We start from the raw sequence: 24,813 nt of genomic DNA on the forward strand, positions 1-24,813 counted from the left end.
GCTGCAATGAGCTGAAATTACACCACTGCACTCCAGCCTGAGAGACAGAGTGAGACTTCATCTTAAAAAAACAAAAAAGAGAAAAGATGTGAGAGTAGGGAGGGAGAGCTTACCAAATGCCTTTCAACAACTTTCCGCTCCCAAATATAAGTACAGCTGATCCTTAAACAACATGATTTAAACTGCTCGGGTCCACTTATATATTTATTTGTTTCAACCAAACAGATTAAAAATATCCACTTACATGTTTCTTTGTTTCAACCAAACACAGATTAAAAATTCAGTATTTAGGGGAATTTGAAACCTGCGAATACAGAGGGCCAAGCAACTTTTTGAGTTGGCGGGTTCCCAGGGCTACAGGGGACTGCCTCCAGGACCAAGTTTGAGTACACATGGATTTTGGTATATGCAGAGGTCCTGGAAGCAGTCCGCCATAGTTGCTGAGAGATGACTGTAGATGGATTGCAGAAGAAGTGACAAATACCATCCAACTATAGTATCTGGACTCCAGACCCCAAACCCAGCTCCAATGCCATTAGACAGGACACAAATAATCTAAAGCATATACTATAATGAGATGCTATTTCTGGGATGTCCTGTAGGATTTTTATTTTCTTCTTTTTACTCAATGTATGAATTATTTGCATAATAGGAAAATCAATGGTATTTAAAATACTGGAGACATTTAACTTGGAAAACAGGCTACTGTGTCTGGGATTCCCTCCTCACATCAACACCTCCTGCAAAAGAGGCAAGGCGCCTTTCTCAGGGGCTCAGCTGAGCCTTTCTCAGGGTTATGCTGAGCAGGTTCTGGCTCCAGAAGCAGAGAGGAGTGCCTTCCATGCCACCACACTGCATCTGGGAGCTCCCAACCCTCTGGTTCAGGTTCTCTACACCAGGTTCCAGGGATCAGGAAGAAGATCCCCATGGAGATTACTCCCGCTCAGCTTCCTCAGCAGCTCCAGGGAGTTAAATGCTAAAAGAAGGGGGTCCCTTTTTAGATTTCCACTTGGATTCCTACTGCTGAGCTTTTAAGAGAAGTTATGTATCTGTGCAGCCTGTCATAAGTTCTTTAGAAATGTCATTCTTGTGTTCAGGTTACACTGTTAGCCAACCTTGACTTTTCCACAGGTATATCACACAGGAGGGACTAAACACATAGCAGTCAACTGTCTGACCATGAACATGTACAGAGGGCAGATCACTGTTCTTCTGGGACACAACAGAGCAGGAAAAACCACCACCTGTTTCATGCTCACAGGTACATGTGTGGGGTCAGCCATCCTGAGGAAGTCCTGAAAAAAAATCATTGAACATATCTAGATTTTTTTGTTTCACCTCCTCTCATTAGATTTCAGTGATATTTTAATATTAAGCATTGCTTGTTGCTTAATATTAAAATATCAACTGTCTGGCTGTTCATTTGCCCTGCACCAGGAAAAGGAAATCTTTGGCTTTCTGTCAATCTGCAAAACTTTATACCATTCACTATCAAGAAGCTGTGATCATTCACCCTGAAGAAACTGATGAAAGAAAAAGAGAACCTATGAACAATGCCTAGCATTTCTTTCTAGATTTAACCTTCCTGTTACAATGCAGCACCACTCATCTCTCAACACATAATCTTTCCATTTGCTTCTGATTGCCACGGGCACTTTTAGAATAATATCTGGTGAGGACCGGGCGCGGTGGCTCACGCCTGTAATCCCAGCACTTTGGGAGGCTGAGGTGGGTGGATCACGATGTCAAGAGATTGAGACCATCCTGCTGAACATGGTGAAACCCCGTCTGTACCAAAAATACAACAAATTAGCTGGGCATGGTGGCGCGTGCCTGTAATCCCAGCTACTCAAGAGGCTGAGGCAGGAGAATTGCCTGAACCCAGGAGGCGGAGGTTGCGGTGAGCCAAGATTGCGCCATTGCACTCCAGCCTAGGTAACAAGAGCGAAACTCCGTCTCAAAAAAAAAAAAAAAAAAAAAAAAAAACCAAATAATAATATCTGGTGAATTACTCCAAAATGATTTGTGTTTCAGAGTAATTTTTATTCTAAAACAACTGTTTCATATCCCATCAACTAAAATAATATTTTGTGAAATTTAGAAACTCCTTTATTTAAGAAATGTGTATTTATTGAAGTCTTAACATGTGTAAAGCTCTGTACAATGCCAGCAAGATGCACTTTCAACCCACAAGGAGCCCTAAAAGCTGACTATTTCCCCCTCATTGCACACAGAACATTAAACTGCTGGGAAGGTATTGCACCTCAAAATTAAGCTGCCCTGATACTCCTCATATGTGGCTGATGATCCTTCCACTGAAGGCATTTGAGGAGCAGCAAAATAGTGAAGCTGGACCAGAGGTGCCTTTGGCCACCCCTCTGGTATCAAAACCGAATCTTGGCTGGGCGCAGTGGTTTATGCCTATAATCCCAGGACTTTGGGAGGCCAAGATGGGTGCATCATGAGGTCAAGAGATCAAGACCATCCTGGTCAACATGGTGAAACCCCGTCTCTACTAAAAATACAAAAATTAACTGGGCATGGTGGCGCACACACCTGTAGTCCCAGCTACTTGGGAAGTGGAGGCAGGAGAATTGGTTGAACCCAGGAGGCAAAGGTTGCGGTGAGCCGAGATTGCGTCATTGTACTCCAGCCTGCGTAACAAGAGCAAAACTCCGTCTCAAAAAATAAAACAAAAATCAAATCTCAGCCCAGCAGGCACTTACCAAGCAGGCTCTGTACCCATCAGGACTGGGGCACAGCAGTGTTTCTGAAAAGATAGTCCTCTTTCAGATATAGACATTGTTGCTCCTGACAGTGTTGACCATTTAGGAAAGGCCTCTCCCCTGTATAGGCCTGTGAGGTTCTCATTGCCTGAAGGGTGAGCTGGCTAGGCTAAGAGATCAAAGAGCCAAGTCAGATATGTGTGTGTTATTCTTCTGTCTCTACCTCATCCCTCTCCCCAGGGAGCCTGTTCTGTTTACTTCTGGATCCACCATGTCTGAATAGTATTTGGCACAGAATAGGCATTCCACAAATATCATTGAATGAATGACAGAATTAATTAATATAATTGCAAATACTGCCAAAATGCAGACTGGGAATGCTGTATCAGAGCTCTGCCGTGGATTTCCACCAATGGTGACGTGGCATAAAAAAAGCTAACACTGCCCTGGGGAAAGTGTCATCACTAAAGCATGTGTAATGGGATTCAGTAGCCTTGAAGATGCTAAGCTGGGAAGGAAAATCTGGCTAATTGCCCAGGACATCGGACAGCAAAGAGCTGCTATTTCGTAACTGGTGATAGAAAGGCCCAAAACTTGGCACAGGCATGTTTTGTATCTTAGACCCTGTTTCTCTGTCCTGTAAAGTTTTATGTATCTTAACTTTACAGTTTTTTTGGTTCTTTTATGAGTGCTATTTAGTCTTCTGTTATTGTAACTTTACATTAAAAGACCTGTTATAGCCGGACATGGTGGCTCACGCCTGTAATCCCAGCACTTTGGGAGGCTGAGGCGAGTGGATCACAAGGTCAAGAGATCGAGACCATCCTGGTCAACATGGTGAAACCCTGTCTCTACTAAAAACACAAAAAATTAGCTGGGCATGGTGGCACGTGCCTGTAATCCCAGCTACTCAGGAGGCTGAGGCAGGAGAATTGCCTGAACCCAGGAGGCGGAGGTTGCTGTGAGCCGAGATCGCACCATTGCACTCCAGCCTGAGTAACAAGAGCGAAACTCCGTCTCAAAAAAAGAAAAAAAAAAAAAGACCTGTTATATTTGCAATACAATAGTATTACCTTTACCTTTTCCCCTTTTTAACCCGAAACAATCATGGATGCTTTCTTATTCACAGCCAAAATGGAAGATCTGACAACCAGAGGGTAATCTGGCAATAAGTATCAAAAATCTTTCAAGTCTTGTCCTGTCTTTGACTTGCCAAATCGGCTTATATTGATTTAGAATAAGGAAATAATTGGGAAGCAGGCAAAGTTATATCATTTGTTTATAATTGTGAAAATTGCAAATAACCTAAGCATCCATAAGTTTGAACTGAATCAAGAAATAGGGTATGCTGATAATAATAAAATCTTTTTAGCCCTTAAAGATGATATAGGGCTGGATGCTGTGGCTCATGCCTATAATCTTAGCACTTTGGAAGGCAGAGTCAGGTTGATCGCTTGAGACCAGGAGTTTGAGACCAGCCTGGGCAACATGACAAAATCCAGTCTCTACAAAAAATGCACCCAAAAAATGGTGCACATGTGTAGTCCCAGCTACTGATATGGGAAGATCGCTTGAGCCCCGGAGATCAAGGCTGCAGTGAGTCATGATGACACTAATGCCCACAGCCTGGGCAATAGAGCAAGACCCTGTCTCAAAAAAAAAAAAAAAAAAAAAAAAATGAAGATTTTGTTGATGTGGACAAAGGGCCTCAATACATTGTTAAATGAAAAAGCCAGTTAGACCAGCCTGGCCAACTTGCTGAAACCCCATCTCTACTAAAAATTAAAAAATTAGGGGGCCATGGTGGCACATACCTGTAAATCACTTGAACTTGGGAGATGGAGGCTGCAGTTAGCTAAAATCATGCTGCTGCACTCCAGCCTGGGCAACAAAGCGAGACCCTGTCTCAAAGAAAAAAAAAAAGCCAGTTAGAAAACTAGAATTTATATTTATATTCTTATTTTTGTTAAAAAATAAATGTATGAGTTGCTTATACATAAAAAATACCCAAGGCTATGGGGCCGGGCGTGGTGGCTCAAGCCTGTAATCCCAGCACTTTGGGAGGCCGAGGAGAGTGGATCACGACGTCCGGAGATCGAGACCAGCCTGGCTAACACAGTGAAACCCCGTCTCTACTAAAAATACAAAAAAATAGACAGGCTTGGTGGTGGGCACCTGTAATCCCAACTACTCAAGAGGCTGAGGCAGGAGAATCTCTTAAACCCCAGATGCAGAGGTTGCAGTGAGTCGAGATGGCGCCACTGCACTCCAGCCTGGGCGACAGGGCAAGCCTCTGTCTCAAAAAAACAAAAAACAAACAAACAAACAAAAATACCTAAGGCTATATAGCAAAATGTTAACAGAAGTTATCTTTTAATGATAGGATTTGAATAACTTGTTTGTTTTATTTTTTTCTGACCTTGTTGCAATAAGAACTTTTGAAAAAAAAAAAACTTAGAAAATGAGAATAAAGACAATGATAGTATGTGGGTAGACAGGCTGCAAAATTTTACACTGGCCTACATTTGGCAGTGAGAGCATTCATTCATTCATTTATTCATTCATTGAACAGATATTTATTAGGAATCAGAGATAAGTCATAGACCTTGCCTTCAGGGATCTCAATTCAAAACTGTTAGATTCCCACAATACTTTTCGTAATCATATTTACTAGGCATTCAAATTATTATTTAGTACTTAGAGTAATGTAATTTTCTTTTACATGTGCCTTTGTGTGTTTTATTCATTTAACTCGTTGGAATTTCTCAAAAGTAGGGAGGATAGCTCCTATCTCTAATACTCCACACATGTCCTGGTACATTGTTATGCACAAACATACATACTTCTTGGACACTACTGATTTACTGTGGTAAAGAAGCAGAATAAGGACAGTGTGTGTGAGAACAGGTGAACAAAGCAGAAGGTAACATCGGGCCTTTATGCTGCTGTGTGCTCTGACTGAAGAGAACTTCAGAATCTGTCTTCCCCTTGGTTCTAGGTTTTATTCCCCCTGCAAGTGGATGGGCATATGTCAATGGATATGAAAACTCAGAAGACATATTTCACATTAGGAAGAGCCTGGGCTGGTGCCCCCAACATGATATCTTATTTGATAACTTAACAGTAGCAGAACATCTTTCTTTCTATGGTCAGGTGAGTTGACGGATAACAGGGATTTGTTTCCTCTGTATCCACTCTTCTGAATGATGAGATAGACCATAGCTCTCTGACTCAACCTGGAAAGGTCTTTAAAATGAAAACTTGTGTTTCTCTGTTCTCAACACTTCTGACACCAAATGTATGTGGAGTTTTCCCACACCAACCAATTCTCCAACTCTCAAGATAGCAACTAGGTGTCCTGTAATTCCATTCTTTTTTTTTTTTTTTTTTTTGTATTTGTAGTAGAGATGGGGTTTCACCATCTTAGGCAGGATGGTCTCGATCTCCAGACCTTGTGATTCACCTTCCTCAGCCTCCCAAAATGCGGGGTTTATAGGCATGAGCCTCCGTACCCGGCCCTACAATTCAATTCCTATGCTGACTACCTAAAGTTAATGCGGACTCCATAGGTTTAGGGCTCAGTCTCATAAGATTGTCCCCAACCCCAGACTTCAGATGTCAGTTGCAAGTCCCAAGTTTTTACCTGCACTTCTGACCAACTGGCTATCATTCGGGGGTTCCTACAACCCTTTCCTTAGGTTTGATAATTTGTTGCAAGGGTTCACAGAACGCTTTATTGTAGAGGGTATTAGAAAGGATACAGATGAACAACCAGATTAAGAGGTACATAGGACAAAGTGTGTAGAAAGGGGTGCATAGCTTCCATGCCCTGTCCTAGTATGCCACCCTGGCAGTACCTTACTGTGTTCACCAACCCAGAAACTCTTCAGAGCCCATAGTTTAGATATTTTTATACAGGCTTCATCATGTTGGGATGACCAATTATTAGCACAATCTCCAACCCCTCTCCCATTCCCTGAAGACTGGGGGAGGAGGCTGAAATTTCTAAGTTTTTTTTTTTTTTTTCTTTTTTGAGAAGGAATCTTGCTCTGTTGCCCAGGCTGGAGTGCAGTGGCATGATCTTGGCTCACTGCAGCCTCCACCTCCCAGGTTCAAGTGATTCTTCTGACAGCCTCCTGAGTAGCTGGGATTACAGGTGCCCACCACCATGCCCAGCTAATTTTTTTTTTTTTGCATTTTTAGTAGAGACAGGGTTTTGCCATGTTGGCCAGGCAGATCTTGAACTCCTGACCTCAAGAGATCCACCTGTCTCGGCCCCACGAATTGCTGGGATTACAGGCATGAGCCACAACACCTGGCCTGAAATTTCCAAGTTTCTAAGCATGGCTTGATCTTCCTGGTGACCAGCTCACATCCTGAAGCTATCTAGGAGCCCACCAAAAGTCGCATTCCTAGAACAAAAAGATGCTCCTATCACTCAGGAAATTCCAAGGGATTTGGGAGCTCTGTATAAGGAACCAAATCAATTATCAAAACAAAAATCAAATATTAGAACAAAAGATGTTTCTAGCAGCTCTGTCACTCAGGAAATTACAAGCGCTTTAGGAGCTCAGTGCCAAGAACCAGGGCAGAGACCAACTATGTATTTCTTATTATGTCACAGTCTTGAAACCTCTTCTGGACAGTATTCCTTAAACATTCAGTAAGAATGAAGGGGTATGGCATTTAAGTCGAGATTTCTGAGTTAAAGGATTTCTAGAAACTATTATATTTGAATTTTTATTAAGACAAAATTCACATAATATGAAATTCATCATTTTACTGGTTTTACAATGTTCAATAAAGTAGCTTTTCATATAATCACAGGGTTTTCTGTTTTTAGAGTCTCACTCTGTTCCCCAGGCTGGAGTGCAATAGCATGATCTTGGCTCACTGCAGCCTCCATCTTCTGGGTTCAAGCAATTCTTGTGACTCCGCCTCCTGAGTAGCTGGGATTACATGCTCCTGTCACCACACCCAACTAATTTTTTTTTTTTAGATGGGATCTTGCTCTGTCACCTAGGCTGGAGAATAGTGGCATAATCTCTGCTCACAAAGATACTCCTATTACTTCAGAAATTCTAATCATTTAGAGGTTTCTTCCCAGGAACCAGGGACAAAGGCCAGGCAAGTTAACACGGGTTTTTCTTATGTTCAGCCTCCCTTGCATTCCTGTGATAAATCCCTCTTGGTTGTAATGAATAACCCTTTAACATGCTGCTGTATTTACTTTTTAGCATCACATGTTTATTTACATGATTCAAATGCAAAAGTCTTTGTCCATCCCTTTCCCTGAAGGTCATGAGTTTCTTATGTATGTTTTATGTATATGTATACACACAAGCAAAATGTTCACTGGCCAGGGTCAGCCTCCCATCAAGAGCCCTGCATCTCCCTGCTTCACCTGTCATTGCAGCTGAAGGGCCTGTCGCGCCAGAAATGCCCTGAAGAAGTCAAGGAGATGCTGCGAATCATTGGCCTGGAGGACAAGCAGAACTCACCGAGCCGCTTCCTGAGCGGGGGCATGAGGCACAAGCTCTTCATCGGCATCGCGCTCATTGCAGGCTCAAGGTGCGGTAGTGGGACCGGAGGCAGTGGGCTCCCCTCTTGCTCGGCCTAGGCTGGCCCTTCCACCATGGCTGCGGCACCTTGGCCCTTGATGCCCCAGACAAGGCCATCACCGTTTTTAGAGGACTCGAGTTGGCTCTGTGAACCTCTTGATGGGGCCTCCCACAAGGCCAGCCTGGGCATGAGGGGGTGTGGCTCTATCAGTGTCCTGAGGCTGTGCCTCTCCTACCAGGTGCTGATACTGGACGAGCCCACTTCAGGCATGGACGTCATCTCCAGGAGGGCCATCTGGGACCTTCTTCAGCAGCAGAAACGTGACCGCACCATCGTGCTGACCACCCACTTCATGGACGAGGCTGACCTGCTGGGAGATCGCATCGCCATCATGGCCAAGGGGGAGCTGCAGTGCTGCGGGTCCCTGTTGTTCCTCAAGCAGAAATACGGTGAGCGGGGCCAGGCTGCCACAGGGTCAGTGTCCTGGCTGCTGTGCCAGGGGAATGACTGCTGCCTTCATGAACGGCCCTGAGATCAGGCAGGGGTGGCCTTCTCTAGACCTCCTGTCTGTTGCCTCTGGGTGGAGAGCCCAGCTGGGCAGGGGGGCTTGTGAGAGGGAAGAGACATGAGATATCTCTTGGACTCAGAAGTCCATGTTTAAGTTACAATCGCCAATTGACTGCCTTGTCATCTATGTGGCCATGTCAGTTTCTCCTTTCTTAGTCTTTGTTTTCTGATCTGTAAAATGAAGTTTAAGATACCACGTTCCTCAAAGAGTGAGACACTGTGTGTGTGAAAGCATCCTACAAGTTTGAGTTTCATCTCTTCAGCTGACTACAGCCCTCATCTGCACTGCTCTGCACTTGGCCCCTACTGTCCTTCTGCACCCCTGCTCTCCTGGCTCCTTCACGTCTCTGCTGTTGCTTTGCACCGTTCCTTCCTCTGACCATCTTCACTTTTCTTTCTCTGCTCCCTGACTTAGTGATCTCATCCAATCCCCTGTCTTTAAATATTCATACCTTCTCTGTGTGGAAAATCATGTGTGTCTCCAGCTTGGACCTCTCTCCTGAACCCTAGGTCTGTACATCTGACTGCCTCTACCACATGTAGGTGTAGGTGTTGAATGGATCTCAGACTTGTGAGAAGCCTGTCAGCACTGAGCTCCAACAATCTCCACCTGCTTCTCTTGCAGCTTTTGTCTTCTTAGTAAAAGCAACGTTGTTCTTCTAGGTGCTTAACTGAAACCTTGCAGGCTCCCTGACACCTCTTTTGCTCAAACCTCATATTTGATACATCTACAGACTTTTTTGGTCTTATCTACAAAATATATCCAGGTTCCGTCCCTGTCCCTACCTCTGACCACTCTCTTGCACTGCTTTCTGGTGTAGGCCCCCATCTCCTCCCACCTGGATTACTGGAGATGCCTGCTAACCCATCTCCCCACCTCTCATTCTGCACTCAACCCAGGTGTTAAAATGAGCATGTTACAGCACATGTTACTCTGCTGTTTGGAACCTCCAGTGACTTCCCTGTTCCCTCAGAGGAAAAGCCAAAGTTCTTGGAGTGGCCTCTAGAGCCTCATGTGGCCTGACCCTGTTACTCCAACCTCATTTCCTAACACTCTTCCACCTCCTTGCTCTGCTCCTGCTGCCCAGGGCCCTGTGCTGATCTAGCACTCCAGGCACTCTCATTCCTCCAGGCCAGGTGTAGCTGTGCCTTCTGAGATGTCCCATTCTCAATGAGACCTTTCTTTGTCACCCTGTTTGAAATCACATCCCCAACCCTCCTGTCCCCTCCTATGTTTATTTTTCTTCTTAGAATATGTCACTAATACTCTATCCATTTTACTTATTTATCTTGTTTTTTTGTTTGTCTCCCATCCCGTTAGTGAAAGCCCCATGAGAATAGAGCTTTTTGACTGTTTTGTCCAATTCTATATCCTCAGTACCTAGGACAGTGCCTGTCATATCCTAGGGGCTCTGGAAATGTTTATTGAATGAGTACAGCAACGAACAATAATGACAAGTGTTACTAACTTTGGAAAGAATTTAGAATGCCATAGGTATGTGCCTTTGAAAACCTGGTTTAATTATTCTACGGGTATCTTTGTTCTTTGCTTTAACATTTAAGGCCTCTGCCTACTGAGTTTTCATTTCCCAAAAATGGTTATGACTTAAGGGGAGTGTCACCCTTAAAGCAGCCCTCTTTCCTCGTGCCTACCCTTGCTACATTTGCCGTGATCACCTACCAGTTATTGAATGGAAGGGAAGACTGTCAAGAACAGCACTACAGAGTTTCTTAGTTCACTGTGGTTTAAATTTGGCCTCACAGGGCTCTCCCACTTCTCTTTCTGATGGAGCTGTCCCAGTCTAAGCCACAGAAAACTAAATGTGGCTGAAGAAAAGTATAAAAAGTGAAATTGTTTCATGATCTTTCAAATGGTGTTTCAGGTGCAGGATACTATATGACTTTACTGAAAAAACCTCATTGTGATACCGAGAACATCTCTCGTCTGATTTATCATCACATACCAAATGCAATTTTGGCATCCAGCATTGGAGAGGAATTGACATTCATACTTCCTAAAGAGAGTGTGCAGAGGTATGGCCCTGGGTGCTGCAGGGGAGCTGCTCATGCCTGCGCTGAGTGCTGAGTCTTCCCCTCCACACGGGAGCAAGGGCATTCCGTGCTGCAGGGGCTTAAACCTTGGGCCTTTGGCACTATCTGAAAAGACATCCTAGCTAGGGGGCAGGTTCAAATACAGTATTCAGATCACATCCTCCCTCCTTCAGCCCTTGAGAATTCTCAATTGCCTTCAGGTTAATGTCAAATTTCGTAATATGGCTTAATGGGGACACTTGATTTTGTTACCTCTAATTACCTATACCCAACTTACTAAGCTCAGGTTAAGATTTGACTTGATGTAGGTGGATTACTTGAGCTCAGAAGTTCAAGACCAGCCTGGGTTGAAACCCTGTCTTTGCAAAAAACACAAATATTAGGCAGGCGTGGTGGTATGTGTTTGTAGTCCCGACTACTCAGGAGGCTAAGGTGGGAGGATAGCTTGAGCCTGGGAGGCAGAGGTTGCAGTTAGCCAAGATCATGCCTGGGTGGCAAAAGTGAGACCCTGTCCCAGAGAAAAAAGAACAAAAGATTTGACTTGATTTTCCTTTAAATTATTTCTGACTTCAACTAGGTTCCCAACACTTCCTTCTTTCCTCCTCACTCCCTATGTCACTGTCAAACCAGAATGTTACCTTATACTTCACTGAGAAAATAAAAACCATCAGACCATTCCTATTACGAACCTATAAACCTGGCGGCTTTTACACTTGTTTTCTTTTTCTTTCTTCCATCTTGTTACAGATCAGAGTTTGTTTCTCTTTCTGTCAAGTCCTGTCCTTTAGCACCAGTTCAAGACCCCATCGACCCCATCTCCTTAACGACTCCCGTGTTTGATTATCCTCTCTCACCTCCATCATCATTTTTTCCCTTTCCTGGATCAGTTTTCATAACATACTCGCATACTCTGATGAAACTACTTCCTGGGCCCGCCTCCCTTTCCAGCTGCCTCTCCCTGTCTCTGCCACCTTTCACAGCCAAGTTTCATAGTAAGTGATCTACGCGTGCTGCCTCCCCTGCATTGTCATTCTACTTCCAAGTGTCTTCAGCCCAAACCCTTCCAACCAAACTGCTCTTTCAAGGTCATCATCAGCCATCATCATCAAGTAAGATATCACTTAAGATATTAGGGACTTTCTATTTCTTTAAAAAAAAAAAAAGTTATTGTCCAGGCGCTCTGGCTTACACCTGTAATCCCAGCATTTTGGGAGGCTGAGGCTGTGACATGGTAAAAGCCCCATAAAGCTGCATACCTCAACCATACCTCAGCTTTCTATTGAAACTGCTCTCTGTAACCCCTAATGTGACAGGCAAGCAGTCCAAACTGATGCTATCTTGGCCCCTGCAACTTGTAATAAGTAATTAAGGTCCATAATTTCCACCCTACCCAGACAATATGTAAACTAACGCTTATCTTGACTTCTGTGAACCACTTAAGTAACAATCGAAATGTCTAAAGTCCCCTGGCCCTCGGAATGTCTGGAGCCCCTCACCCTCATCTCTGCCCAGGAAGTGATTTACAGAATCCACTGGCCCTTGGAATGTCCAGAGCCCCTCACCCCCACCCCTGCCCCTCATCCTCACCCTCACCCCTGAGGTGATTTACGGGTATAAAAGGTCTTGACACCCTCCTTTCGGGGCCGTGGGCTGGAGAGACTCGAGTCCTCCGTGGCCGTCGGCAATAAAGACCTTGCAATTTAGCACACTTTTGTCTTGGTATTGACTTTCTATGCTCACTCCAGTACGACAGGCAAGTGGATCACCTGAGGGCAAGAGTTCAAGACCAGCCTAGACAATGTACGGAAACCTTGTCTCTGCTAAAAATACAAAAATTAGCCGGGCATGGTGGTGGGCGCCTGCAATCCCAGCTACTTAGGAGGCTGAGGCAGGAGAATCACTTGAACCCAGAGGCGGAGGTTGCAGTCTGACAAGGCACTCCGGACTGGGCTTCAGAGAGAGATTTTGTCTCAAAGAATAATAATATAAAAAATAAAATAAAAGTTACTGGATAATATTTTATTCCTGTAAATAAATATGTTCCATACATGTAATTATGAAGTATAAATAACAGAATGAGCACCAGTGAGCCCTCTATGCAACCTAAGAACTAAGACATAGCAATAACTTTTTACCCTAACCATACTTGACGCCACAACATCAGTTACATAGTTAACCATTTCTTTCTTCTTGAAACACTATTCTCTCTTGGCTTCCTTGGCAAAATTTACTCCTCGGTGGTTTTATTCCTACCTATCTGGACACTCCCAAGTGGCACTGGGAAAGAATGGGAGACAACAGTTTTGGGAAGGGTGGTTATGAAAAGGTCAGTCAAGAATTCTTTACATTTGAAAGGACTGTAAGCCACCCCGGTAGAGATAGCAAGAAGAGGAGTTGTATATGAATGAAGCTGGGCATTGAGGAGAGGTTCAGCCTGGAAATGCATGAGAGTCATCCGCTTGTGGAAGTATTTAAAGTCATGGGAAGGGATCCAGTCATGTAGGAAGAGAATGTAGAGAAAGAAGCAAGAGAGCATACAACCAGTTCCTGAAGCACCCCTAAAATTCAAGGTTCCACAGAGAGGGGCCCTGCAAAGAAGCCTGGAGAAAAGAAGCTTCATAAAAATGAATGGAGAATACGCACAAATACGATAAATCGGAATTGAGAATTGGGGGAAAAAAACCCATGAATACAAAATAATTAGAAGACAATATTTTGTACAGTTTTAAACTAATATATTGGAAAACTTCAATAAAATCTTAGATTATCTAGAAAAATAATTTTATTAAAATTGACTCAATAAGTACCAAAAAGTTTTTATAAACCTGATCACTTTTATCAAATATTGAAAGAAAAGATCATTTTTATTTTATTAATATTCTTCCAGAGAACAGAGAACATTAAAAAAAAATACAGGCTTGGAGGAGTAGTGGCTCATGCCTGTAATCCCAGCACTTTGTGGGGCTGAAGCAGGAGGATCCCTTGAGCCCTGGAGTTTGAGACCAGCCTGGGCAACATAGGGAGACCTTGTCTCTACAGGACAAAAAGAAAGAAAGAGCCAGGCTTGGTGGTGCACAAATGCAGTCCCAGCTACTGGGGAAGCTAAGGCAGGAAGAATGCTTGAGCCTGTGAAGTCAAGGTTGCAGTGAGCCATGATCATGCCACAGTTCTCCAGCCCGGGCAAAAGAGTGAGCCCCTATCTTAAAAGCAAACAAACAAAACTTCCCTGCTCCTTTTTACTAATACAGATTAATAACCTAGCAGTTCATTGAAAGACTACTATACCATATTGAAAGGATTATTTGATATTATCATTAATCAACATAATTTTCCATATGTCAAAAAGAAATCACCATGTATTCATCCACATAAATGAGAAAAACATGTTTTCTATGATAATTTACTTAGGAATGCAAATAAGAGCATGGCCATCCAGGAGAGGCCTGAGTCCTTAACACCACCTCCCTTCAGAGAGGGCAGTGCACTGGCCATGCCCCAAGTCTGGTGCAGCCAGAGCAGCTTTCCCTGTGAGGCCTGCCAGGTAAAACCTTGTAATTACCTACAGTCAGGCCTGAAAAATCATACATGGGTTTTTAACCAGGAGCCAGACTCCTTAACACACACACAAAAACTCAACATAAATTTAAAAACAAAAGTCCACTGTCCACTTCTTCTTCCAGTCATGATGGAGTAACTGATCAAGAACATACCCTTCCACTAAAACTGGACAGAAATATATGAAGCCATTTTAGATATTAAGCATTAGGAAGTCTAGGACCATGACTGATTGTTGAGAGAAGAGAAACACCAAGGAGAGACCTATATTTGCCCCAGCTCTTTGGCTTGGGCACTTTCTAGAACACGGCCCAAAAAAGTAAAAACAAATCACAATGTAGCAGTGAATTTGCTTAGCTGAGAAGGCAGAGATGAAATGTCAGAGCTACTGAAATGTCTGGACTTTGTGGGACTACGACGGCAGAGGGGAAAGCTGGTAGAGGAGGGATGGCCCCTGGGGAGTTCACTTAAATCTGTGGCTAAGGGCTGGGCAGTACAGCAGACTAAGAGTTCATAGCAGAGAGCTATGTATAGCACAGAGCAGCTACTGTGAACCTGAGCTGTTGACTCAGCTGGGCTGTTGCCTCTGCCTCTTAAATAGTAGGAATACTTCCTTTTTCATGAAAGATGGCTGATATTTGTAGCTGAGCAGCTTCATTTGCTTGCTTCCTTCTTGTAGGAGGTTCACTAGAGGCCACTTTTCAGTTTGAACTCTCTCTGTCCTCTTTTGTGTGAGCTGATACAATTTATAAACAATTATTATTACTATTTTTGAGATGAGGTCCTGTTATGTTTCCCCGGCTGGAGTGCAATGGTGCAGTCATAGTGCATCACAACCTGGAACTCCTGGGCTCAAGCTATCCTCCTGCCTCAGCCTCCTGAGTAGCTGGGACTGCAGGTATGCACTATCATACCTGGCTTATTTTTAATCGTTTGAGGAACTGACATGCTGTTTTTGTTAGAGGCTGCGTCATTTTCCATCCCCACCAACAGTGCACAAGGCTCCAACTTCACATCCTCTCCAGTACTTGTTATTTTATGGGTTTGTTTTTTTAATAGTAGCTATTCTAATAGATATGAGAAGGTATCTCATTGTGGTTATTTTTTTTTTTATCTTATCGTACTTAAGTTCTGGGGTACATGTGCAGATCTTGCAGGATTGTTTCATAGGTATACACGTGCCATGGTGGTTTGCTGTCTCCATCCCCCCATCACCTACATCAGGCATTTCTCCCAATGTTATCCCTCCCCAACTTCCCCACCCCCTGCTGTCCCTCCCCTAGCCCCCTAGCCCCCAACAGACCCCAGTGTGTGACATTCCCCTCCCTGTGCCCATGTGTTCTCATTGTTCAATACCTACCTATAAGTGAAAACATGAGGTGTTTGGTTTTCTGTTTTTGTGTCAGTTTGCTGAGAATGATGGTTTCCAGATTAATCCATTTCCCTACAAAGGACATGAACTCATCATTTTTTTATGGCTGCATAGTATTCCATGGTGTATATGTGCCACATTTTCTTTATTCAGTCTATCATCAAAGGGCATTTGGGTTGGTTTCAGGTCTTTGCTATTGTAAACAGTGCTGAAATGAACATGCATGTGCATGTGTCTTTATAATAGAACTATTTATAATCCTTCAGATATATACCCAGTGATGGGATTGCTGGGTCAAATGGAATTTTTATTTCTAGATCCTTGAGGAATCGCCACACTGTCTTTCACAATGGTTGAACTAATTTACATTCCACCAACAGTGTAAAAGTGTTCCTATTTCTCCACATCCTCTCCAGCATGTGTTGTCTCCAGATCTTTTAATAATCACCATTCTAACTGGCATGAGGTGGTATATTAAGGTGGTTTTGATTTGCATTTCTCTAATGACCAGTGATAATGAACATTTTTTTCATATGTTTGTTGGCCTCATAAATGTCCTCTTTTGAAAAGTGTCTGTCCCTATCCTTTGCCCACTTTTGAATGGGTTTGTTTTTTTCTCGTAAAGCCGCTTTAGTTCTTTGTAGATTCTGGATATTAGCCCTTTGTCTGATGGGTAGACTGCAAAAATTTTTTCCCATTCTACTAGTTGCTGATTCACTCTGATGACTGTTTCTTTGCTGTGCAGAAACTCTTAAGTTTAGTTAGATCCCATTTGTCTATTTTGGCTTTTGTTTTCGTTGCTTTTGGTGTTGTAGTCAGAAGATCCTTGCCTTTGCCTATGTCCTGAGTGGTTTTGCCTAGGTTTTCTTTTTTTCTCTCTCTCTCTCATTGTCTTTTGAGACATTGCCTAGGTTTTCTTCTAGGGTTTTTATGGCGTTAGGTCCTATGTTTAAATCTTTAATCCATCTGGAGTTAATTTTAGTGTAAGATGTAAGGAAGGGGTCCAGTTTCAGCTTTCTGCACATGGCTAGCCAGTTCTCCCAACACCATTTATAAAACAAGGAATCCTTTTCCCATTGCTTGTTTTTGTCAGGTTTGTCAAAGATCAGATGATTGTAAAAAGAAATAAAGGCTATTCAATTAGGAAAAGAGGAAATCAAGTTGTGTCTATTTATAGATGACATGACTGTATATTTAGAAGACCCTGTCGTCTCAGCCCAAAATCTCCTTAAGCTGATAAGCAACTTCAGCAAAGTCTCAGGATATACAACCAATGTGCAGAAATCACAAGCATTCCTATACACCAATAACAGACAAACAGAGAGCCAAATCATGAGTGAACTTCCATCTACAATTGCTACAAAGAATAAAATACCTAGGAATACAACTAACAAAGGATGTGAAGGACCTCTTCAAGGAGAACTACAAACCACTGCTCAAGGAGATAAGAGAGGACACAAACAGATGGAAAAACATTCCATGCTCCTGGTTAGGAAGAATCAATATTGTGAAAATGGCCATACTGCCCAGAGTAATTTATAGATTCAGTGCTATCCCCATCAAGCTACCACTGACCTTATCCATAGAACTGGAAAAAACCACTTTAAACTTCATATGGCAACAAAAGAGAGCCAGCATAGCCAATACAATCCTAAGCAAAAAGAACAAAGCTGCAGGCATCATGCTACCTGGAGGCATCAACTACACTATAAGTCTACAGTAATCAAAACAGCATGGTACTGGTACCAAAACAGAGATATAGACCAATGGAATAGAAGAGAGGCCTCTGAAGTAATAAAGTAAAGAGAGACCTGAGGAGTAATAAATTGTATCTGCCAGACAGATACAATTTATTTAAATACTTTGTAGATTTCCTGTGTATCGAATTATGAAATACAGTTTGTTAGACTACAGCCACACTCACAATCTCTTCCACATAAGTCTGTCTACACTGGGCTGAGAGCCATGGTAATATAGGACAACACCCTTATGATTTTAATTTTTTTTTTTTTTTTTGAGACAGGGTCTTGCTCTGTCACCAGCCTGGAGTGCAGTGGTGTGATCTTGGCTCTTTTTAAAACCTCTGACTCTCCTGCCTTAGACTCCCAAGTAGCTGGGATTACAGGCACATGCCACCATGCCCAGCTAATTTTTGTGTTTTTAGTAGAGATGGGGTTTCACCATGTTGGCCAGGATGGTCTCAATCTCTTGACCTTGTGATCCTCCCACCTTGGCCTCTCAAACTGCTGGGATTATAGGCATAAGCCACCACACCCGGCCATGATTTTAATTTTTAAAAATTATTTTATTTAACTTTTTAAGATGAAGTCTCACCCTGTCGCCCAGGCTGGAGCACAGTGGTGTGATCTCAACTCACTGCAACTTCCACTTCCTGTGTTCAAATGATTCTCCCACCTAAACTTTCCAAGTAGCTGGGATTATGGGCATGCACCACTACTCCCGGCTAAATTTTTGAACTTTTTTAGTAGAGACTGGGTTTTACCATGTTGGCCAGGCTGGTCTCAAACTCCTAAACTCAGCTGATCCGCCTGCCTAGGCCTCCCACAGTGCTGGGATTACAGGCATAAGCCACCGTGCCCAGCACCCTTAATGGTTTTTTAAAGCTTGTGTCCAGGTGATGAGAGTCTGTGAGCCATAGTATGTGTCCTGCTAAATATTTAACAATTACTCTCCATGAAAAAAGTGTGCATACTTTTACATGTTTATAATAAAATTATAATATAATTATATTAAACCTACATACATATATAAAGTTATAACATATATATATAATTTTATTATAAATTTTACTGATATAATGAATGTGTAGTACACAATTTACAAATCGTGATTAAAGTATACAGTATTCTTTATTGTAAATTCCATACAGCCAATTTGCTTTCACAGAATGCTTATGGTGATGTTTACCAGACTCTCATATTCATAGTCAACTGTGGTTGCAGTTCGGCTATTATTTGACAGGTTTGTTTTTTTTTTAATGCTAGTCATCATATAACGGCTTCAGACAATGACATTCTTTTAAGCATTCCATCACTTTCTTAAATCTAAACAGCCAACAAGACAATTAATAAGCCCTAATTTGCAGCTTTTGCTAATTTCCATGGTGTAAATACTCCCACCACAGCCAATTTCATGTTACCAGAGTGAAATTACTGACTGTGGCATTGGGAAGACATGTTCAGTAACAGGCTCTAATATTCCTACCCTAAAGACAGTAGAGTTAACCTCAAGAACATAAACAATATATTAAATACAATTTAGTAAAAGAATGAGAAATCAGTGAGTATTAACACCTTGGCTGTGATTTGTTAATTTTAAATTTATATGACTTGATTTTTTTAAAATAGTTGTAACAACCAGCTCACAGAATTTCTGAAAAGTTAACAGTGGCTGTCAAGAGCTTATATAAGTCAGCTTCAGCATACCACATTTGAGAGGTATGCTCTTAAACCTTTCTGAGGTCTTGACAAAGGACCTTAGAGGTGCACAGTTAATCTGATTTTTATCCTGTAAAAGTATCTTGTTGGCATCATTTTGGCTTTTATTTTTGTTCTGAGAACTTTGAGAACCTTTTGCAAACTGGAAAGACTGCCCTGGGCCCTCTCTATTTTATTTTCTCTTTCTTTCTTTTTTTTTTTTCTTTTTTTTTGAGACAGAGTCTCACTCTGTCATCCAGGCTGGAGTGCACGATTTTGGCTCACTGCAACGTCCGCCTCCCGGTTTCAAGTGATTCTCCTGCCTCAGCCTTCCAAATAGCTGGAATTACAGGCACCTGCCACCATGCTCGGCTAATTTTTGTGTTTTTAGTAGAGACAGAGTTACACCATGTTGGCCAAGCTGGTCTTGAACTCTTGACCTCAAGTGATCCACCTGCCTCTGCCTCCCAAGAGGTTACAGACGTGAGGCGTGTGGGGGTTACAGGCATGAGCCACCATGCCCAGTCTATTTTCTCTAAACTTCTGCTAAACATTTGATTATTTCCTTTTTTTTTCTTTTTTTGAGACGAAGTCTCGCTTTTTCACCCAGGCAGGAGTACAGTGGCACTATCTTGGTTCACTGCAAGCTCTGCCTCCCAAGTTCAAGTGATTCTCCTGCCTCAGCCTCCCAGGAAGCTGGGACTACAGGCACATGCCACCACGCCCAGCTAAGTTTTGTATTTTTAGTAGAGACAGGGTTTCACCATATTGGTCAGGCTGTTATCAAACTTCTGACCTTGTGATCTACCTGCCTCGGCCTCTCAGAGTGCTGGGATTACAGGAGTGAGCCACTGCACCAGCTTGATTATTTCCTTTTTAAATTTATTTCTCTCATGGTTTAATCAGAGGCAGCAAAAATAAACCAGTTGGCACTTTCAACATTGTAACTGGAAATCTCCATAGGCACTTATCCACAAGATCCACAAGTTCATTAAATACCCTTTTAGTCTTTCATGTTACTGCAGGTAAGAGTGTTGTCAGACCGGGCCAGGCGCGGTGGCTCAAGCCTGTAATCCCAGCACTTTGGGAGGCCGAGGCAGGTGGATCACGAGGTCAAGAGATCGAGACTATCCTGGTCAACATGGTGAAACCCCATCTCTACTAAAAATACAAAAATTAGCTGGGCGTGGTGGCGCCTGCCTGTAATCCCAGCTCGGGAGGCTGAGGCAGGAGAATTGCTTGAACCCAGGAGGCGGAGGTTGCGGTGAGCCGAGATGGCGCCATTGCACTCCAGCCTGGGTAACAAGAGCGAAACTCCGAAACTCCGTCTCAAAAAAAAAAAAAAAAGAGTGTTGTCAGACCTTCTGCACCAAATAACATAAGAAATAACAATTTCCTCACTGTTCTTCCAGTCTCTGTCTAGAGTTCACTTGAGGCTCCTCTTGCCTTTTGTCCTCTTGTCTGGTCCCACAGCCATGCCACATGTTTTAGGTCTTCGTCACAGTGCTTCTGGTGCCAAATTCTGTTTCAGTTGTATAATATGTAACAAATTATTCCCAAATTTTCTGATTTAATGTGACAACCATTTTACTGCCTATCATGATTCTGTAGCTTGTCTGGGCTCAGCTGGACAGATGTTTTGCTCTCAATAATGTTGGCTGGGGCTACAGTTATCTGGGGCCTAGAATGGGTTGGAATATCCGAGATGGTTCATTCTCATGTCTGGGATGTTGGTACTGGCTATCCACTGGGAGCTCACTAAGGCTGCTGACTGGCACATCCAATACACCTCTTTGTAGCTTCTCAAAGTGGCTTGGGTGTCTCGTAGCATGACAGCTAGGTTCCAAGAGGAAGCATCCCAAGAGTGCATGTTTCAAAAGAAAGCAAAGACAGCCAACCTCTTAAGGCCTGGGCTCAGAAATACCAACATGTCACTTCTGTCACCTTCTATTGCTTAGAGCAGTCAGAGGGGAGGGGAAGTAAGCACCACTTCTTCTTTTTTTTTTTCCTTTTTTTTTTTGAGTTCGAATTTCGCTCTTGTTACCCAGGCTGCAGTGTAATGGTGCGATCTCAGCTCACCACAACCTCTGTCTCCTGGGTTCAGGCAATTCTCCTGCCTCAGCCTCCTGAGTAGCTGGGATTACAGGCACGTGTCACCATGTCCAGCTGATTTTTTGTATTTTTAGTAGAGACGGGGTTTCACCATGTTGACCAGGATGGTCTCGATCTCTTGACCTCGTGATCCACCCACCTCAACCTCCCAAAGTGCTGGGATTACAGGCGTGAGCCACCACGCCCGGCCCAGCACCACTTCTTAATGTGAGGAGTGCCATGCTCAATCAGGGAGGTCAGAAATTGTGAGGCCATCTTTTTTTTTTTTTTTTTTAGAAAGAAAAAAAGAATAATAAGAAAAAGAATAAAGAAGAGGAAGAAAGAGAAAGACGAAGAGGGAAAGAGAATGGGGATATTGCTTTATTGCCCGGGCTAGAATGCAGTCTAAATATGGGTATGCCTATAATTGTCCTTAATAATGGAGACATGAAAGAAAATGAGGGAAGAGAATAACAAACAAGTAGCCAACCAACATTTCATTTAAACTTCTAAGTTAATATGGTGTGGTACTGATAAGAGTGTATGTTTTGTGTATTTAAAGTGGAGAGTTCTATAAATGTTAATTACGTTTACTTGTTCCAGATCTGAGTTCAAGTCCTGGATATCATTGTTAATTTTCTGTCTCATTGATCTGTCTAATATTAATGTTGAAGTCTCCCACTATTATTGTGTGGGAGTCGAAGTCTCTTTATTAGTCTTTTACGTCTGGGTATTCCTGTATTGGGTGCGTATATATTTAGGATCTTTAGCTCTTCTTGTTGTTGCGTTGATCCTTTTATCATTATATAATGTCCTTCTTTGCTTCTTTTGATCTTTGTTGCTTTAATGACTATTTTATCAGAGGCAAAAATTATAACTTCTGCTTTTTATTTATTTTTGCTCTCTATTTTGTTGGTAAATCTTTCTCCATCCCTTGTTTTGAGTCTTTGTGTATCCTTGAATGTGAGATGAGTCTGGATGTAGCATACCAGTGGGTTTTAGTTTTTTATCCAAATTGCCTGTCTGTCTTTGAATTGGGGGATTTAGTCAATTTAAATTTAGAATTAATAATGATATATGTGAGTTTAATACTGCCGTTTAATATTAGCTGGCTATTTTGCCCATTAGTTGATGTAAATTCTTCATTATATTGATGCTCTTTACTTTTTGGTATTTTTTTAGAAAGGCTGATACTGTTTGTTCCTTTCTATGTGTAGTGGTTCTTTCAGAAGCTCTTGTAAAGCAGGCCTGGTGGTGATGAAATCTCTGAGTGCTTGCTTGTTCACAAAAAAACTTTATTTTTCCTTCACTTATGAAGCTTAGTTTGGCTGGATGTGAAATTCTTGGTTGAAAGTTCTTTTCTTTAAGGATGTTGAATATTGGTCCCCACTCTCTTCTGGCTTGTAGGGTTTCTGCTGAGAGATCTGCTATAAGTCTGATAGGCTTCCCCTTGTGGGTAACCTGACCTTTCTCTCTGGCTGCCCTTAGTATTTTCTCCTTCATTTCAACCCTGGTGAATCTGACAATTATGTGCCTTGGAGTTGCTCTTCTTGAGGAATATCTCTGTGGTGTTCTCTGTATTACCTGGAGTTGAATATTATCCTGCCTTACTAGGTTGGGAAAATTTTCCCGAATAATATCCTGAAGCGTATTTTCCAGCTTGGATTCATTCTCTTCGTCACATTCAGGTACACCTATCAAGCGTAGATTAGGTCTTTTCACATAGTCTCATATTTCTTGGAGACTTTGCTCGTTCCTTTTTATCCTTTTTTCTCTAATCTTGTCTTCTTGTTTTATTTCATTGAGTTGGTCTTCGACCTCTGATATCCTTTCTTCTGCTTGATCAATTCGGCTGTTAAAACTTGTGCATACTTCACGTAGTTCTCGTATTGTGTTTTTCAGCTCCATCAGTTCACTTATATTCCTCTCTAAATTGTGTATTCTTGTTAACATTTTGTCAAACCTTTTTTCAAAGTTCTTAGTTTCTTTGGATTGGGTTAGAACAAGTTCTTTTAATTCACAGTTTCTTATTATCCACATTTTGAAGCCTGCTTCTGTAATTGGAACACACTCGTTCTCCATCAAGCCTTGTTTCGTTGCTGATGAGGAACTGGGATCCCCTGCTGAGGGAGAGGCATTCTGATCTTGGGTATTCTCAGCCTTTTTTGGCTGTTTTCTTCCCTTCGTTGTAGATTTATCCATCTGTAGTCTTTGTATTTACCGTCTTTGTAATTGGGTTTCTGAGTGGACGTCCAACTTATTGATTCTCAGCGCCGAAATCTGAGCAACCCACTGCGCCGACTAAATCAGCAGTGTTAAGATTGATGGTGCCCGAGGCGGTGGATCACGAGGTCGAGAGATCGAGACCATCCTGGTCAACATAGTGAAACCCCGTCTCTACTAAAAATACAAAAAATTAGCTGGGCATGGTGGCGCGTGCCTGTAATCCCAGCTACTCAGGAGGCTGAGGCAGGAGAATTGCCTGAGCCCAGGAGGCGGAGGTTGCGGTGAGCCGAGATCACGCCATTGCACTCCAGCCTGGGTAACAAGAGTGAAACTCCATCTCAAAAAAAAAAAAAAGATTGATGGTGCTTTTCTGACTCTGCACCAAGAACCGATGCTCTGAGGCGCCGGCAAAACCACCTCGCCAGTCACAAGAGTCACGCTGGCGACCCGTGGGGCTCCTCCGCTGGGAATCTCCTGGTGCGTGAGCAACAAGAATTCATGTGAAGGTGTGGCGTCCTCTCGTTCTTTGAGCTTTCACTGGGAGCTACAATCCCGAGCTGCTAGTGATCAGCCATCTTGGATCTCTCTCCCTGTTAGGCCATCTTTTCAGAATAGTTACGATAGAGACAGTGCATAATGATGAGAGTCCATACACCAGGAAGACATAACAGTTGTTTACATGCATGTGCCTCATAACAGAGCTTAAATACATGAAGTGAATGTTGACAAAAATAGACTAAATCAAAATCCCAATTGTGTTGGAGATTATAGCACCCTTTCCTCAGTTATTTATAGAACAAGTAGACAAAAAACTCATTAAGGATATAAAATATTTTGATAATACTGTTGTCACATTTACTTCCTATAGATAGACACTACATACCACAGCTGCAGAATACCCATTCTCTCCAAGTGCCTATGGGATATTTACCACAGTGGATTACTGGGGCCCTCCCTCCCCTACCAGCTTCTCCTCTGCTGTACTAGTCCCACAAAGCCCAGACATTTCAGGAGCTCTGACCTCTCATCTCTACCTTCTCAGCTTAGTAAGTCCACTGCTACACTCTCATTTGCCTCTACTTTTCTGGGCCATGTTCTAGAAAGTGCCCAAGCCAAAAAGCTGGGGCAAATATAGGTCTCTCTGGTGTTCCTCCTCTCTCAAGAATCATTCACGGTGCTGGACTTCCTAATGCTTAATATCTGAAATGGCTTCACATATTTTTTT

At 42.6% G+C, this 24,813-nt stretch overlaps 2 protein-coding genes across 3 annotated transcripts in view; both read left to right on the plus strand.

Moving 5' to 3' along the window:
* LOC104651469 (ATP-binding cassette sub-family A member 17-like) overlaps nt 1-8,267 on the plus strand; it is a 79,294-nt gene extending 71,027 nt beyond the window's left edge. Inside the window, exons 10-11 of one of the 2 annotated variants that reach the window (XM_074381763.1) lie at nt 1,132-1,261; nt 8,143-8,267. In XM_074381763.1, coding sequence (XP_074237864.1) covers nt 1,132-1,261; nt 8,143-8,174 — 162 coding nt within the window. In that variant the 3' untranslated portion in view covers nt 8,175-8,267. Of the gene's footprint in view, nt 1-1,131; nt 1,262-5,724; nt 5,880-8,142 lie in introns of both variants that reach the window. The other variant, XM_074381764.1, reaches the window with a different exon arrangement.
* Nucleotides 8,217-24,813, plus strand: part of LOC104651471 (ATP-binding cassette sub-family A member 17-like) — a 36,635-nt gene continuing 20,038 nt past the window's right edge. The window contains exons 1-3 of the mRNA XM_010339052.3: nt 8,217-8,297; nt 8,527-8,737; nt 10,739-10,889. Of these exons, the coding sequence (XP_010337354.3) occupies nt 8,557-8,737; nt 10,739-10,889 (332 nt within the window). The 5' untranslated portion in view covers nt 8,217-8,297; nt 8,527-8,556. The remainder of the gene's footprint in view (nt 8,298-8,526; nt 8,738-10,738; nt 10,890-24,813) is intronic.

Source organism: Saimiri boliviensis, chromosome 12, assembly GCF_048565385.1.
Source record: "Saimiri boliviensis isolate mSaiBol1 chromosome 12, mSaiBol1.pri, whole genome shotgun sequence".
Lineage (NCBI taxonomy): Eukaryota > Metazoa > Chordata > Mammalia > Primates > Cebidae > Saimiri > Saimiri boliviensis.